At 46.2% G+C, this 17,786-nt stretch overlaps 1 protein-coding gene and 1 pseudogene across 1 annotated transcript; one reads left to right on the top strand and one right to left on the bottom strand.

Moving 5' to 3' along the window:
- The first annotated feature begins 4,252 nt into the window (after nucleotides 1-4,252).
- On the top strand, nucleotides 4,253-14,756 carry LOC130679484 (cilium assembly protein DZIP1L-like). Its single transcript, XM_057488345.1, has 4 exons — nucleotides 4,253-4,459; nucleotides 4,676-4,781; nucleotides 13,389-13,930; nucleotides 14,671-14,756. The coding sequence occupies exons 1-4, from the start codon at nucleotides 4,253-4,255 to the stop codon at nucleotides 14,731-14,733; spliced, it is 918 nt and encodes a 305-aa protein (XP_057344328.1). The 3' UTR covers nucleotides 14,734-14,756.
- Nucleotides 14,757-15,546: 790 nt separating this feature from the next.
- LOC118911350 (extended synaptotagmin-3-like) overlaps nucleotides 15,547-17,786 on the bottom strand; it is a 50,531-nt pseudogene continuing 48,291 nt past the window's right edge.

Here is a 17,786-nt window from a genome sequence, read left to right as displayed (position 1 = left end):
TCCATAGCGAACTTACCAGGGGCTGAAACCCATTGGCAAGACAGCTGTTTATAGAGAGTTTTACCTGGCAGAAAAATATTTTTGGTTAATAAAACGTGGGACATAAACTAACAATGTGTTACTTAGGTGCAGTTTGTTAAGTAGAAAGAATATTTCAAAACATGGTGATAGTGGAGGGGATTGGGCCAAGTAATAAGAGTAAAGAGTAGTAAGTGGGATTCCTAGGACCCCAGATGACCCTGGATTCCTTCTGGCCTGGTAGTGGTCTATGCCACACGGTTATGTCATGATGTATTTTCAAAAGAATTCATGCTGGTATTTTCCTCTATAGGGTTTTTTTTTTTTTTTCAAATCTCACACTCATCCTTAGAATTTCAAACAATGAGATTGTAGGGGCAAATGATGAAATGCCTCTTGTGCCCCTGTCAAGTTCGGTTCTTTCTCTCACTTTTTCTCTGTATATATAACCATGCTATTGGTAGGAAGTCTTGGCCACAAGCCTTCCAGGTATCCCCCCTGCCACCTTGTCTGCCTTCTCTCTTCCCCCAGGACCCCTGCAATGCAGCTGCTAAAGGGTTAAGATTGGCTCCAGAGGGCTGTCCAGTTCCCCACATAGGCTAGTGCCTGAGCCAACTTGTGGCTAAATATTTTTAATATCAGCCCTGAATTTCTCATATGTGTAGTCTTTTAAAAACATAAATGGATCATATAATACATATTATTCTATCAGGTGTTTTGCACTCTAACAGTACGCATACATGTCTTTGATGCCTTTTTCATTAGCATACCAAAATATACTTTAGTCTTCATAATGGCTGCAGTGTTTTAGTGGAGAATCCATCATCATGCATTTAATCAATACTCAACAAGTGGCTATTTAAATTGATTTTAATTTTAATACTACATGTAATGCTCTAGCAAAAGTCCTGATTACCACATACTTGAGGACTTAAATTTTGGTATGTGCTGCCAAATTGTTTTCAAAAAGGCTATTTGAAATTGCCCACTTTCCCATCCTTCGCTGGTGTCAAAAATCTAGTTCATTGTGGCCAATATGATAGTTTTAAGAAAGCATCGAATTGTCCTGTTAATTTTGGTGAGGTTGACTGTTTCACATGTAGTGTTTATTTTCTTATTCTGTGAATTGCCTAATAGCCTTGTCCACTTTTCTATTGGGTTGCTTTTCCATTTCTTATTGATAACATAACCATTTATATGAAGGATGCAAACCTTTTATTATCTTGCTGCAGTTTTTCCAGTCTGCCCTGGCCCACCATTCTGGGTTTGTTTCTGGATCCAGAGAGTGGGTCCTGATCAGGCTGACCTCATGTTTTCATTTTGCAAGAGAGGACAACTTTTTCCTGAGAAAGTAGTTTTTTTTCTGTAAGTGCACAGACTTCCTTCAAAGTGCTTTTTTCAGGGGATAGTTAGAGTGTCAGCTCTGCTTAGGGAAGAGGTTCCCCCTCAGATCCAGCCAAATCTTGACAAGTGGGCATGCAGGCCTTTTGATGCCAGAACCTCAGATTTTTCAAGAAAAACCAGCAAACCAGAGTTTTATGAAAAATCCCCCTCTGACTATACGCCTGCATATCTATACATCAACACTGTGAAAACCCAACCATACATCTCTATCTAAAATCAACTCAGGGACCATTAATGGCCAGCATCCCAGCATCAGGAGACCTATGTGGTAACACTTCAGATGCCCTTCCGGAAACTGGGATTAGGAGCGGGCTTCCGAGGTGTGATGCCAACAGCAGACAGCAGAGGGCACTCCTACCGTGTGCTGCCTAGAGTCTAAAGTCCACCTTCCATTCGCAGCAGTGTGTGTCCCGCTGTTGCCAGACACATTCCTAAGTGTAGGAAGGGGACCAGCTGTGACGGTGTCCCCGCTGCGTCAGGGAACAGGCGTCTAGCACTGGCCTGAGAAACAGGTGAGGGGCTAGAGGGCAAGATGGAAACTGCAGATCCTGAGAACCCACCGTCCTGTCCTCCCATCCTATAGTTAGGGCCCAGACACTTAGGGTGACAGTACTGTCCCCTGGACTAGACATCTAGGGCCAGTCTCCTTCGGCCTGTTCCTATGTCGTGGACCACACACTTGTCCCTACTGGTGCTGCCAAATCTGTGTGTGCTGTGGCAGAGGGTGGGTGACAGCTTCCCGGGGCTAAATGATCTAGGCCTCTATAAGCTCTCGGTGTCCTTGGGACCTAGAACCGAGCCTGGCACACAGCAGGCACTCACTAACTCTCGAATTTGAATGTTGAACTTCCCAGTTAAAGGAAGGGGGTGAAGGTTCCAGTCATGGGAGGACTTTGTTGGCTGAAGACGGAGTCTTTAGTGTTTGGCCTTATCGACAAGGTAGACCTGTTTTTCACAACAGCCCTGCAGAAGAGGGCAGGCACCCTGTTTACACATGAGGGAATTTAGGCTGATGGAAATGGCACCCAGAAACACACACAGGTACCCTAGAGCTACTTTCTGCACACTTAGTGATATGGTGGGAAGAGAGCTGAGAAGCAAATGCTCCAAGACCCCCAAATTTCACACTCAACTGAACTGGGGAGGACACTCCACCGACTGCCCAGTCCTGGGCTGAGCCTAGAGAGGCTTCAGCTAAGTTTGTTCTCGTAATGACCCTCCTTGGTAGAGTTTATTTTTCCCATCTTACAGAGAGGTTAAATGACTTGCTCAGGATTACACATCCTATGAATGTGGAATGTAAGTATGTCTTTGACTCCAGAGCCTGGACTCTTCTCCCCTCTGATGGGTGGCAGGAACAGCTCGAGTGAAAAGCATGCCCTGACCAGGAGAGGAGAGGGGGGACAAGATTCCCCACCAGAGTAGAGAGCTTGCAAACTTCCCCACTGGGTCGTGGTCCCTGCTCCACTACTTCTTTTTTTATGTTTTAGAAATCGTAGTAAAATAAACACACCAAGGATGTTACCATTTTTACCATTTTCAATTTATAGTTCAGTTAAGTACTTTTGTATTGTTGCGCAAGCAACACCTTTATCCAGCTCTAGAACTTTCTCCCCATCCCAAACTGAAACTTTGTATCCATTAAGTAACTCCTTATTCCCTAGCTCCCAGCGCAGCTCCTGGGAACCAGCATTTACTTTCTGGACTATCTCTATGAATTTGACTATTCTAGGTACCTTGTGGAAGTGGAGTCGTATAATATTTGTCCTTTTGTTCACTTAGCCTAGTATTTTCAAGGTTCATGCGTGTTGTAGGCTATATCAGTTTCATGCTTTTAGAAGGCCTGATAATGTTTCATTATATTTACATACCACGTTTTATTTCCCCATTCATATGTGGGTGTACACGTCTACCTTTGGCCATTGTGAATAATGCTGTTAGGAACATGTATGTGCAAATATCTGCTTGAGTCCCTGCTTTCAGTTCTTTTGAGTGTATACCCAGAAGTGGAATTGCTGGATCATATAGTAATTCTATGTTTAAATTCTATGTTAAAATCTTTTCTGCATTGGTTGTACCATTATATTCCCACCAGCAAGGCACAGGGATTCCAATTTCTCCACATTTTTGCCAACACTTGTTCCCATACCCATGTGTTTTGGCTGCCCCCAAATACAGAGCTTGGCAGACAGAGGCTGCGGTGGGGGAAAGGCATTGAAAAAATTCCCAGAAACCTGAGTGTCAGTAAAGCAACCACTGGCTATGGGAAGGGGAAGGGATCAGGGAGGGACTGACACAGGAGAGAGAGCTCTTTGGTTCTGAGTTTCACAGTGGACCCATGGGGCAAGCCAGAAGGTTGGGAGGTGGACACACCCAAGGACTAGTGTGAGGCCGAATCGGAAACCAGGAAGGTCCCCTTAGTTTGGGGCCAGTGTACTGGGCGTCGGTGTAGAGAGTGCAGCTGCCCCAGCTTTCAGCAAGCCAGCGGGTTGTACCGGAGTGGTGGTGTGTGTATGTGTGTGTGTGTGGTGTGTGTGTCCGTGTATGTGTGTCTGGGGGGGTGCTGTGCCTGTGTGCTGGGGGTGGGTGGGGGTGGGTATGCGGGTCTCTGTGTGTGTGTGAGGACGGGAGCACTTGCAGCCTGGCTGGGCTCTGCTTGGCCTCTCAGCAAGGCCTGGGAGCCATTCATTCACTTGGATCCTGGATTTTCCTAAAGGATTAAATATGACATTCCCTCCTTCCCGCGGCACAGCCGACCTAAAAATAGCTGGTTCCGGCGGGGCAGGGCAGGGCAGAGGGTCCACCCCTCCTGGGCCGCGGCGGGGTGGCGATGGTTGGAGCAGAGGCACCGGCGACCCCAGGCCGTGACCTGACGGTTTGCAGAGGCTCTCCTGTCCCCGGACCCGCAGGCCGGCAGCGCCGGTTTGGGCCGGGCGGTCTCTGTCCCCTGCCTCCAGTGGTGCCCGGGCCACAGGGCTGGGAAAGCACCCCTGGCCCGCACAGCGGCGACGGTTCCGAGACTGGCCGAGGCGCCGCGGTCGGTGGAGCGACTGGGAGGCGGCCTGGGGCCTAGACGCCGAGCCGGCAAAACGGGACCTCCCTTCTCCCCAGCTGCCGTGACCCCCAGGTGAGCTGGGCCTCCTGGGAAAGCTATGCCAGGAATCTGGTCCAGGAGGGGGCGCCCCAGGCCGAGGGAGCGGTGCTCAGGCCGCAGGAGGTTAAACACTAGCGCCCTGCATGCCCAACACCTGAGCTCCTTGGGCTGCTCTGGCCGAGGTACCCGGGAGGAAAGCAGAGCCGAACCCCCAGGACTGGGCTTCCCGGGGTGGACGGCGTGGGATATTTACTTCTTGAAACAAGTAAAATGATCTGGGGGCTTGAGACTTTGAGTTCTGCAGCTAAATGGGGATCCTTCAGTAATGAGATGACGTAAAAACAAGCACATCAGCACCTCTGGTTCCGTCCTCCTTGCACTCTGGGGCTGGAGTTTGGCAGGATGCAGCCATAGTGCTTGTGTAGGAGAACTGCTTTGCTCAGGACACAGGCCGGAAGGCCAGGCAGAGGAGGGGGTCTGAAGGGTGTGGACAGGGGCTGCTGTGCCCCCAGCATCCCTCAGGTCCCAGGGCCTGCATTGTCTCCTGGCATTTGATTTCTAACAGGACTTGGAAGAGAGGCCTAGTGAGTATGCAGTTCTCATTATGACCTGTCCCACTCCCATCTGCACACAGGGAGGGGTCCCCCCTCTGTCACAGCCCTTAACACTTGCCCCTGGAGCTGAGGACTAGCCAGTGAGAACAACCCCACCCAGAGAAGGCTGGTCCTCAAGCCAAGAGGCTGATAAGGGGTCTTTCATCAGCACCAAGGGTCTGAAGACATCGCCCTCGTGTGGAAATATTTTTGGGTACCATGGAACTTAATAAAATGTCGCCATGAAGTCCTGTGCTTCAGGCTGGGAGCAGGAACCTGAATGAACTGCGCAACAACCTACCTGAGTTCTGCCAGAGCTGGAGTTTGGCCAGAAGTCTTGTTGCTCAAGCGATGCTGACAGGAGCAGAGAAGGGGGCAATGAGGTGGGCCATTCTGAACTGCTCTTTTGGCCCCTTGCACAAGGCCCTGACCTGGGGAGCAGGGTTAACTGCCTGCAACGCCACCTGTCACTGGGCTTTGCACCTCTAGAGAGGTTCTGGGTGGGTCTGAAAACTTTTCCAAGAAGCAGTGACTCCTCCGTGGCAAAGAAAACACCACTAGATTCTACTGGGTTTCTTTTAGAATGTGAAAAGCAGTGTTAGTTTTTGACAATTCTGTACGTGGGAAGATAGGTGATATCAGTTTGTAGTCTTCACTTCAAAAATACTCCTGAGCAATGTTAGTTAAATCCCTACCCTGAATTTTTGTTTTAAAGAAAATCGTCGTCTTGGCAAAAACCTAACATAGACTTTGAAAACTATGGATGCTGTCTTTTAAAAACATCCCCTTAAAATTGCTGGAATGGAGGCCAGCTGCGAGGGAGAGCTGTGTGCCTGGTGGAGTGGATCTCTCTCTTCCTTGCTCCTTGATGGTTCTGGGAGTGGGTGCAACCCCCATGATGGGCAAGAAAGAGCAGAAAGGGGGACTCTGTTCCATAGAAAACAACAAATCAACCGCAGAATACGTCTAAGGTCTCTAACAATGGCACTCCAGGAGAGCTCGTGGGCCACTCTCATCTCCGCTGGGGTCTCTGGCACTCCCTTGCCTACAGTGTGTGCACAGCCTGTTTGCAAACTGTGCGACAGTTTCCTTGGCGGCCACAACAATTAGCACTAATGGCGCGCCTGAGCTCCCTGAGGCGGGCAGCGTGGCAGTGAGCTCTGGAGCCAAGGCGGGCTTGGGAGTGATCGCTGAGGATGGCTGCCCGGGAAGGCTGGCTCTCCCAAGTGCTCCTCTCGGTTGCATTCTTGAGGACACAGAAGAGACACTAAGGGGACAGTGGCAGTGGTGTAGCGTAGCTGTCAGTTTCTATTAAAAAATAGGTCAGATTTTTATTGAAAAAGTCAGCCATTTTGTTAATTTTGTGGAAGTTGTCCTTGACAGATTACAGCTGGGCAAGTTACCGAAGAGCTATAAAGTCTCCAGGAATTGTTTCAGTGGGATGGCTGCCTTATGAGGGGGTGAATGCCCCATCGCTGTGGGTGTGCAAAGCAAAGGTGGTAGATGGACTTTCTTTCTTGGCTGTGGGATTGCATCAGCTAGAAACCATCTGTTCGGCAATGAAGCGAGTTTGGAACGCTAGCATAAACATCGCTCTTTTGGGTCCCACTAACTCATAACATTGGTCTGAGACTGAGAAGTTTTCTGGGATGCCTCAAAACATCTAGAGATGGTTCACCCAGCTTCAGATTTCCTAAGGGCAGCAAATCATTTCTGCCCTGTGTTTCTCTGTTCCCAGATGTGGGCAAAGCTAATTCAGCTCATTCAGCCTGGAGAAACCACGGTGTCCCTGCCCCTTGGGGGGTGTGGTTTCCTGGTAACCCGTGACACCCTAATAGGGCTTTATCTTGTGCCCGTGCTTATGAGGTCACACACTGTGGAGCTGAGTCATATTCCGCGAAGCTCTGTTGAGGTGCAGGGGAAGCTGAGTGTCTCCAGCACTAGCCCTGTTGCGATTTGCTATTAACTCTTTCAGCACTTGCAGTCTGGCCACAAAATCTCAGGTACTGTAATTTCTATCATGGGAAATAATTTGTGTATCACCATCATCATCATCATCAGTAGGTACTTAGGCATAATTCAAAAGCTTTGGAGTCAGACAGACCTTGATCTGAATCTTGGTTTCATTACTTCGTAGCTGAGTGGCTCAGGGCAGATCCCTCAGGTTTTCTGAGTCTGTTTCTGTGTTTGTTGGAAGAGGCAAATAATAGCTACATACAAGGCTGAGTGATGGCTAGAAATAGTACTTGAAAGGCTGACACAGTGCCTGGAACATAGATACTCAAGAAATGATGGCTGCTCTTAGCATCATAATTTTGAAATTCCCATTGTTCTGCTTACCTTTTGATGTCAGAGCCCTAGGACTTCTGAGAATTAGACCCTTCAGGTTCTGACGGAAGACAGGCATAATCAGTAAAACCACATGAACTCAGACCCCTAATTCAGAATTCTGTATAACTGGGAGTGGGGCTGCCATCCTCAGTGTTTACGGAATGTGCTCAGAAGGTAAACATAGGGGTTTCGGGGCTGCTTGGGGGGCAAGCTAGAGCACTGTGAGCACATCTTGACTGTCAGTGTGGGTTCGGGCCTCTCACTGGGGAGCCTGAGCCCGCCCGCAAGGACTCTTGCATGACAGGCTTTTATTAGTGGCCAGTGGGACTAAGCTATGGACACAGATAGTCCACAAACCCAGCATTTTATTAAATCTGAATGCCATTTTTTTCAGTGAATCCAAATTAAGGACTCTGAACTCCAGTCTTGTCTTTATCTCCATTCTTGCTGGTCCATAGCCTCAATTCTCCAAGACCCCAAGAATAGGGACTTTTTGAAGCAGATATTCTAAGATTTTGACAATTCTACTCCATTCAGTAGCAAACTGGGTTGCAGGTGATATGCTGGACTACAGTCGAGAGGAAAAGCCATGGTCTCCGCCCTCTTGGAGCTCGTAGCTGGGGGAGTGGGCTGTAGGTGAAGGCAGGCAGATTGTCCTGGTATGGCCCCTCCTCAGCGCTCCCGCAGCCCCTGTCCTAGGTCCTGCCCTGGCACTTCCCGCTCTGTAGGGGATTTTTCTGTCTGTCTGGAAAACAAACTCAGGACCCGGACACCATCACTTACTAGTTATGTGACTGTGGGAAAGTTGCTGCCCTCTTTGCTCACCTGTAAGGTTTTTCATCGGAGTACTGGATTGTAGCGAGAAGTAAGTAGGCTAAGTCTTGGGAAGCCTTATAACTGCGTGTGGAGTGCACAATTCCAGAACTATTTTTATCAGCCATGGCAGGGACTGCTGCCTGGGTGACCATCAGTCCTGAGTCCTAGTCCCGGTGTCTGGCACGTGGTGGGGGCTCAGGCATGTTCTGTTGATGGGACGGATGAATGAATGTTGCACAGCTGCCCCAACATAGACCAGATTATAGTAAGGGTGCCCGAAGGAGTGTATGCTCTGTGCTCTGGGAGCCCAGGGGAGGGGCAGGGAATTCTGACTGTAGGCTTGGAAGGGGTTTATGGGCAGTCGTGTATGAGCAAGGCTTGCAGCATGCATTCAGCTTCAGTAGGAGCAGAACGTGGTGGAGGCTTGGTGCAGTGAGTGGCTAACAGCTGACTTTGTAAGGAGGCTGCGTGGGTTTCAATCCTGCCTCTTGCTGGGACAAACTTCTTCACTTCTTTGTGGCTGAGATAATAATAAATAATAATAATAATAACAATAGCCTCCTCGAGGGGTTAGTCTTTATAAAGCACTTAAAAACAGTACCTAAAAATAAATAGCCCAGAGATATGAAAATGTGGACAGCAGGAAGCACAGTAAGAGGGAGATGCAGCTGGAAGGGTAGTTTGGAAACAGTTCATAGAGGCCTTTGAATATCTTTTTAATGAATTCGGAATTAGCCCATGAGGAACACATAAAATCCATTCCCATGTGGCTGGACCTCAATGGTGGCTGCCCCTTTTAAGTAAGGTGTATACTCCACATTTTGCCACCATCTCCAACACTGCCTGCTGCAGTCATTCTGAATCATTAAATCTGGAGATGTGCATTTCTATCAAGGTCCCAGTTGATGCTGATGCTGCTGATCAGGGAGCACACTTTGAGAACCACTGCCTACTTGTATCTAAAACACTAACACGGGGAATCTGTTGCCACTAGCATGTAACTTGTACTGCAGTTTCTCTTACACCTGGCAGGCATGTTTCCTGCATTAAATGCTACCTTCCTGGCCCTGGTGGAATTTGGATTTACGATATCTAGTAAAATCAGCATTGGAAGTCTGGATATAGAGGTCCTAGGAGACAGATGGGCCAGTGAAAGATTTGGGGGTAGCTGAGGCTCGGCCTAAAGCTGGCCAGTGGTTGTGGAAGCTAGGGTCGTGTTTGAGCTTATCCCCTGAGTGTGAGCACAGGGAGAGGTGGGTCGTGGGTGAACAGCAGAGTATCACAGGGGTGCTAGCACACCCTGCCTTAAAGGAAGGGTGACAAGGTAGCAGCTGTTCAAAGGAGATGCTGGAAGGCGCATTCGAAGAAGTGGGTGGAGAGCTGCTGATAAAGCGCGAGAGTCTTATTATTAGAGAGGAGACTGCGGGCTATCAGCTTAGTAGCCAAAGCTTAGTTAAAACAGTTTTCAGGTGAGCTCCCGGCCTGTGGGGCGTGTCCCCTGGGGGAGGCAGGTGTCCTATTACCCTTGCACATGGCATGCCTGGTCACCGACTGTTGCCCCAAGGCACAGCTTGTTGTGGCAATTGTCTCTGGGGCTCCAGTGACACGGTGGCAGCTTGGAGCTGAGCATGGTATCATGTCACCAGCCTCCTCTTTTTTTTTTTTAAATAATGTGACGCCATAAGTAGAAATGTGCTGGTCTCCTCATGGTCATGCTGGGGGTGCTTGTGGCTAGGTGATTTTCTTTTTGGAGTGTGTGGAAAGAGTATCAGAAAGGGAGGCAGGGGAGTGATGAAATGGAAAAGAGTTCCAGACCAGGCTAAAGAGTTTGGACTCAGTACCGTGGCCACAAGAAGCCACTCTGAGCTCCCATGTGGGGTGCAGGTGTGAGGTTAATATACCTGGGGAGTCTAGGGCCTGGCGCCGGGCCTGGCCAAGTGGCCACGCTGTGAATGAGAGGGGAGTGAGTGATGAATGTGTTTGAGGGATAAGAACTGATGATCTGATCAAAGCAAATTTTAGACAAACAGGCTCGAGATGTTCAACATCTGCAGGCTCTGGAGTAAGATGCAGCTCTGGCTTCCCCACCTAGCAAAAGGCACCAGTTTCCTTGTTTGTGAAGTGGGAATAGTAGTCCCTGGAGTTCGTGTCCATCACAGAGGCCAGCCCTCCTGCACCGAGCTGCTCACTCCTGAGGGCCTTCGCCTCACCCCTCCTCCTGTCCTCAGAGCACCCCTTGGGGGAGGCTGTGGCAGGCTCTCCACCCTGCCACTGCCTCTCACAGTGACAGACAAGCTCAGGGAGGCCAAGGCCTGTCCAGGGCTCCTTCTCCTCTTTGCAATCCCAGTCCCACCGATTCTTCAGAGCCTTTCTCCTTCATGAGGGAATTGACCTTTCTTTTTTCTTTTGGACTTAAGTGTCTGAGTCAATAATCTAGAAAGACCTTGATTAAGCAGGGTCATGTCTATTTCTTGTTTTCTCAGTCAGACTGTGTTCCTCAAGGGCATAAATTGTATTATTTTCTTCAAAGTCATAAAAGTAATAGAGGGTGATTGTGGATAAAATGACAGTACCTGTGGCCAGGATTCTCACCTTGCCCTGGTGGACTAGCTCACTGCACACCTGTGGGCAATACATGGCTGTTGACTCTATATAAAGAGCTCTGCCCAGTGCTCTGGGTGCAACATGGTGGGAGGGCTGCAAGGCTGCAGGAGAGCAGAGCAGAGGCTGTAGTGGCAGCACCAAGGACAGAGGCCCAGAGGATGGCTGTGGGGATGACTGTGCAGACAGGCCCAGAGGACAGCTGTGTGGGATGGCTGTGCAGGCAGAGGGGCCCAGAGGACATCTCTGCAGACAGAGGGTCCCAGAGGATGGCTGTGCAGGCAGAGGGGCCCAGAGGACAGCTCTGCAGTCAGGGCGGCCCAGAGGACAGCTGTGCAGGCAGAGAGGCCCAGAGGACAGCTCTGCAGACAGGGGGGCCCAGAGGCAGACACTGGCTTGCTGCATGCAGACTCGCTCTGAACGGGATTTTAGTGACTGACCTGCCACCTGGAAATGAAGTTGGGTGTAACCCTTTCACCCCAAGAATGTTTTGCTGTCAATTTCTTTGGTCACATTGAATCCATAGTGAACTTGCCTGGGGCTGAAACCCATTGGCAAGACAGTGATGCAAAGAACTTTGAATAGCATAGAGAGATAGAAAGTGAAAAGTTAGAGTCCTGTGATCTCCATTCCTGCTACCAGAGGCAACCATTGCTAACAGCTGGTTTATTTTTCTAGCAATAATCTATGCTTATGAAATAATATAATGAGTCATATATTAGGAACCATAAGTTAGTACATTTTATTTAATTATGATTATATGTATATAACAAATATGAATCATTCATGTATGTGTATGTAGCTATATATTGTTATATATGTACCATTATCATCACTCGTCTGTGTAAGGCCTGCCCATTTATCTGTTTATTCATTTCCTACACATACACCATCCATCTATTCATTCATTTATCCTTATTTCACATTCCCATTTCCCTCCTCTCTCATTGGCAACCATCCTAATGTTAGGTGAGGTGTCCAGCTACCTACCTACCTATTAATCAAAAGATACAGATCTATATGTGAGATACATATATATCCTTCATTTTTGCAAATTATTGTTAAATGTGATATTAATATATCATTTAAATAGAAATGGAAGTATATATCTATACATTTCATACCTATTCATGTATCAGTACATGAAAAGTTGCCTTATTTTTATCAATAGCTGTGTAGTATTTCATTGTATAGAGATACCATTTGTATCCCCTATTGTGCTTTATATTTTGCTTTCTTGTACTCTGCTATTACAAACACTGTTACAATGATAATTTTTGCACAAACACCTTTACACACTTGCATAAGTTTATCTGTAGGATAAATTGTAATTCTTGGTAGTGGAGTATTTCATTTTACATTCTTGCTGCTATTGTCAAATCACTCTCCAAAGAGAGAAAATAGTTTTTATGTCCACTAAGAGAGTAGAGAGTAGAATCTGAGTCTTTTGATGACAAACTGAAGCTCTTTTCTAAGCCATTAGGTTTGAAGAAGAGACCTTGATTGGCTGAGCACTATCTGTGTGCAGAGACACGGCCGCTCTCTTTTTTTTTTAATTTTTAATTTTGGTATCATTAATCTACAATTACATGAAGAACATTATATTTACTAGGCTCCTCCCTTCACCAAGTCCCCCCCCCACATACCCCTTCACAGTCACTGTCCATCAGCATAGTAAGATGCTGTAAAATCACTACTTGTCTGCTCTGTGTTGCACAGCCCTCCCCGTGCCCCACACACACTATACATGCTAATCGTAATGCCCCCTTTCTTTTTCCCCACCCTTGTCCCTCCCTTCCCACCCATCCTCACCAGTCCCTTTCCCTTTGGTAACTATTAGTCCATTCGTGGGTTCTGTGAGTCTGCTGCTGTTTTGTTCCTTCAGTTTTCCTTTGTTCTTATACTCCATATATGAGTGAAATCAACTTTGGCAGTGGTGGATATCATTTCACCCACATCCCACTACAGAGAATATAATCCTAGGATCATGCCTGATAGCCAGGGAAACTGGGAAACATAGCCCACCCCTGTTCCACTATAATTTTGTAATTATAGGCAGAGAGGGTGAGGTGTGATGGACATTAGGTGGCTATACCTCCCATGACAACTTACAGACTTTGTTCTGAGATAATGCGGGGTTACAGAAAGGCCCATGCATACGTTTGACAGCTCCCCCCAACAAAGACCTCTTGCAGGCATTCTTATAGTAGACTGAGGTGCTACTATGTGCCAGGCACTAGGCTGGGTACTTCACCTGACTCATTCTTAACCATAAGCCTGCAAAGTGGGCCCCATGATCCCAATTATACCCAGGAGGCTTAGAACTGGGAAGGGGCTTGCCCAAGGCTGAGGATGGGAATCTACATGTGTGTGACCGGGAATCCCATGCTCTTGCTTTCCACAGCTGTGGCCATGGCAGCGCCTTCCACGCATAGCAGGCTGTGGCACAGATGCCTCACTTCACCCACTTAGTCTCTTGCTGGCCAGCCACATGCATCTTGCCTAACTTGGACTCTCTTCTCATTTTCCAGGCCCTCTCTCAGCTCCTTTGCCTGCTGCCGTGGCCTTGGGGGCACCCACCCCTGGTGGTCAGCCAAGGGCTTCCCCCACCCATACAGTCCTTCACAACCACAGCCTAGGGCTTCAGTGCATAGACTGGAGGCACATTAGCACCCTGGATGTGGACCGCGTGGCACGGGAGGTGGACGTGGCCATCCTGCAGGAGCTCCTCAATGGTGTCACCTTCTGCAACTTGGACCGGGAGGTGTGCAGCCACTATGGGCAGCCTGTGGACCCTGCACTGCTCAAGATTCTGCGCTTGACACAGTTCATCATCGAGTACCTGCTGCACTGCCAGGACTGCCTGAGTGCCAGTGTGGTCCAGCTGGAGGCACGGTTGCAGGCCAGCCTGGAGCAGCAGGAATGTGGCCAGCAGGAGCTGGCCCGCCAGGCTGATGAGCTCAAGGGCGTGCGGCAGGAGAGCCACCGGCGTCGCAAGTTGATCGGCACCTTGCAGCAACTGCTTCTGCACACAGGCGCCTACAGCTACCACCCGGTGAGGAATCTCTGCAGGGTGAGGAGAGGGGAGAGCCCTGGGCTCGGCCACCAGGCCTCCTAGGCAGCAGTGCATCCACCCTGGGCCCAAGGCCACTGTGGGTCATTCTCACTGGGGTTAGGAACAGATTTTAGAGATGCTGCTCAAGACCAGAGGGCCTGAGGGTGTCTCATTGGGTTCTAGAATGTGTGTGCATATGTATGTATGGAGACTTCATTATGTGGCGGTGTGTGTATGAATGTTGCATGTGCACATGTTTATGTAGAGGGTGCCTGACCAGTGTGTGCATGTGTGAACGTATGGAGGGCATGTGTTTGTGAATGGTGTATGTTTAATGTGTATATGTGCATGTTTGGAATGTACATCTGTGCATGGTAGGTGTGTGTGATGTGTATCCTTTGTATTTCTGTGGTGCCAATGGTAATATCTGCTATTTCATTTCTGATTTTGTGTCCTTTTTATCTAGCTAAAGGCTTGTCAATTTCATCTTTCCAAAGAATCAGCTTGTACCGTTATTGATCTTTCCTATTTAGTCTACTTCATTTATTTCTGCTCTGATTTTGTTATTCCTGCTGATAACTTTGGCTTTCTTTGTTCTTTAATTCCTTGAGGTGTAAAGTTGGGTTGTTTATTTGCTATTTCTTGTTCATTGATATAGGCATTCATAACTATGCACTTTCTTCTTAGAACTGTTTTTGCTGCATCCCAAACTTTTGGTAAGCTTTGTAAAGTTTCTGTTTTTCTTCTTGATTTCCTAGGCTTATATCCTATGGTCGGAGAAGATGCTTGATAGGATTTCAATCTTCTTAAATTTATTTTGAATTGTTCTGTGGCCTGCATGTAATTTACCCTGGAGAATGTTCCATGTGCACTAGTGAAGAATGTATATCCTTTTGCTTTTTATTGGGATGTTCTGTATAGAATAAGTCCCTTGCTCTAATGTGTCATTCAAAGCCACTGTTTCCTGATTGATTTTATGTATGATCTATCTATTGATATAAGTAGGGTATTAAAGTCCCCTACAGTTATGGTATTGTTTTCTATTTCTTCCTTTAGGTCTGGTAATATTTACTTTATATATTTAGGTACTCCTATGTTGGGTGCATAAGTATTTATAAATGTTATATCCTCTTGTTGGATTGATTCTTCTATCATTATGTAATGTCCTTGTTTCTTATTTGGCTTAAAGTCCATTTTGTCTAAAGCTATCCCAGATTTCTTTTGGTTTCTATTTTCAGGGACTATCTTTTTCCATCTCTTCACTCTCAGTCTGTATGAAGTCTCTTATATAGATGGATGGGTCTTTTTTTTTTTTCATTTTTCTCATGCAGCCACTCTATGCCTTTTGATTGGAAATTCTAGTCTATTTACATTTAAAGTAATTATTGATAGGCATTTTCTTATTGCCATTTAGTTAATTGTTTTCTGGCTGCTTTGTAGTTCATCTCTGTTCTTTCTTCTTTTGTTTTCTTCTTTTGTGTAGTATGCTTGGATTTCTTTATCTTTTTTGTACGTGCTGTGGGTTTTTGCTTTGTGGTTACCATTAAGGTAGACTTAAAAGTTGTTATATGTAAGCTTAAGTTGAGAACTTACGTTTTAACACATTCCAAAGTTCCACATTTTTACTCCCCAACTCAAGTTTTATATTTTAATTTCACTTTTATATCTTTTCATCTGGTGTATCCCGTAACTAATTACTGTAGTTATAATTATTTTTATTTCTTTTGTCTTTTAAATTTCATGCTAGCTTTATAAGTGATTAAACAGTATATTTATAAATGATTAAGCAGTATAACTACTTAGAAATTGTCCTGTATTTTTCTCTCTAAATGAAACCTCTTTAGCAGTAAAAGGATTTGAAAATGGTCAAATATGTTTTTTCTGAATCTGGTTTAAGAGCAACAGTATAAACATACCTTGAACCTATAGGCCTAAAATTTCTTCCAAAGTTCCAAATTTTTACGCCTGTCTTCCCTTCTGCAACAAAGCATAGGTGGCAGATGAAACAGATAGCTTACCCGGCTTGTCTACTCATGTCCTTGGGGTAAGACTGATAGACACTCTAATCACATTTCTTGTTTTTAATGGGTCTTTGGTAGCAAGTGTTATCACAAATATTCTTGGTTTTGATTTGACCTCAAGGTACTGAAGTCAGAATCTCATCACTGCTTCCTTCTGCTTCAGGATCCTAAGAAAAGACATCTCTAACTAGCCTAGGAAGATACGATACCTAATAATTTTGATTTCCTCTTATCTTGGTCAATAACTACTCATTTTAAGAGAGGTGTCCTGAGTCATCTTTAGCTATGTCTAAGAACTAATATGTCCCTTCAAGAACTACACTTTGGGGTCATCAATATTAAGAAATGGTGTGGAGGAGAGAGAATTTGTTTCCTTAGTATTTATTGAACACTTTGCCAGATACCATCCTATATTCTAGAGCCACACAAGTAGGAGGTTTTGCCCTCAAAAAGAGCTCTGGCACAGTTATTAAAGGATGCCAAAATTGTTATATGGGGACACAGGAAGGAGACATTTGACTTTTATGACAAACCTAATCTGTTAGTAATTCTTTCTCTCAAAATTCTAACAGAAAGTTATGCCTGGATTATCTGAAGGGCAGACTTGGCAACCTCTACCCGAGGCCTCCTGTGAATGTATAACCCACATCAAGACACATTATAATTAAAATATTAAAAGTTAAAGATAAGAGAATCTTAAAATCAACAACAAAAAGAGCTTGTTATGTATAAGGAACCCTTTTAGGACTATGAGCGGAAACTTTGAATATACCATTGCCACTCCCTTAGGACTGCAAGGTGCTGAAAGAAGAAGACTTCCAACCAAGAATACTCTACCTGTCAAAGTTCTCACTCAGTACTGAAGAAGAGAGAAAATTTCCAGACAAGCCAAAGGAGTTCATCATCACCAAACTGGCCTTAAAAAGGGCACTAACTAGCAACAAAAACACACATGGAAGTATTAATCTCACTGGTAAAAGTAAATATATAGGAAACATATTATCTGCCCCCTATGCTTTGTTGCATAAGGGAAGACTGGAGCTTTGGAGGAAATTTTAGATCCTTAGGTTCAATGTATGTTTATTTTTAACTGTTGCTTTTAAAGCAGATTCAAAGAATACATGTTTGACCAGATCCAAATCCTTTTATTGATAGAGGTTTCATTTAAAGAGAAAGAGTATAGGACATTTCATAAGCGGGAACACTTTAGCCACACCCAGGGGAAAGAAATGTGGGTAGCTCTTTAGCTAAACTGCTCTGGCAGTCCTTTTCTCTTACTAAGGTATAGAAGCTTCATGAAGGCAAAGACCACATGGTCCTGTTCAACTCTAGCCCTTCTCAGCATCTAGCAGGCTACCAGGCACACAACAGGTACTCAGCAAATACTCAAATGCATGAGGCACTCTAGGCAGGCCAACGGGCCCACTTACGTCTCATCAAATAGGGGCTCCAGGGTCTTCCGTGTCACTGAGGTCTTCTTACGACATGCCCACTTCCTGTCTGGCAGCAGGTAGACACGGATGTAGGGATCAGCTCCACTGCTGGTATAGGGCATCAGGTTTCTAATTTGGCTTCAAAAATATTAAAGAAAAAAGGCCTCTGGTTTTAAAACACTGAAAAAAACTCATTCAGAGAAAACTGTACTAGCCATTCAGTTATAGATGGCCATGAGGATAAAATGCCCTGTAGTCTGGTAACTAAAAGAGCAAAAGTCTCCAGAATTTGGAGGACAAAACATCAGATGCATGGTTTTAAGAATGGGTTTTTCAAAGTCTGGAGCAGAGCATGTACTTTATATGTAAAGGGAGTTGGAGCTTCCCACTTGAGAAAGGCACTATCTCCCAGCCAGTCCA

The sequence above is a fragment of the Manis pentadactyla genome, chromosome 1 (genome assembly GCF_030020395.1).
Source record: "Manis pentadactyla isolate mManPen7 chromosome 1, mManPen7.hap1, whole genome shotgun sequence".
NCBI lineage: Eukaryota > Metazoa > Chordata > Mammalia > Pholidota > Manidae > Manis > Manis pentadactyla.
This window is presented reverse-complemented; position numbering and strand designations above follow the sequence as displayed.

Coding starts and splice junctions, on each gene's coding strand:
- LOC130679484 (XM_057488345.1), top strand. CDS start 4,253: ATGGTTGGAGCAGAGGCACCGGCGACCCCAGGCCGTGACCTGACGGTT. Junction 4,460..4,675: donor AGACTGGCCGAGGCGCCGCG/GTCGGTGGAGCG, acceptor CCAACACCTGAG/CTCCTTGGGCTGCTCTGGCC. Junction 4,782..13,388: donor ATATTTACTTCTTGAAACAA/GTAAAATGATCT, acceptor CTCATTTTCCAG/GCCCTCTCTCAGCTCCTTTG.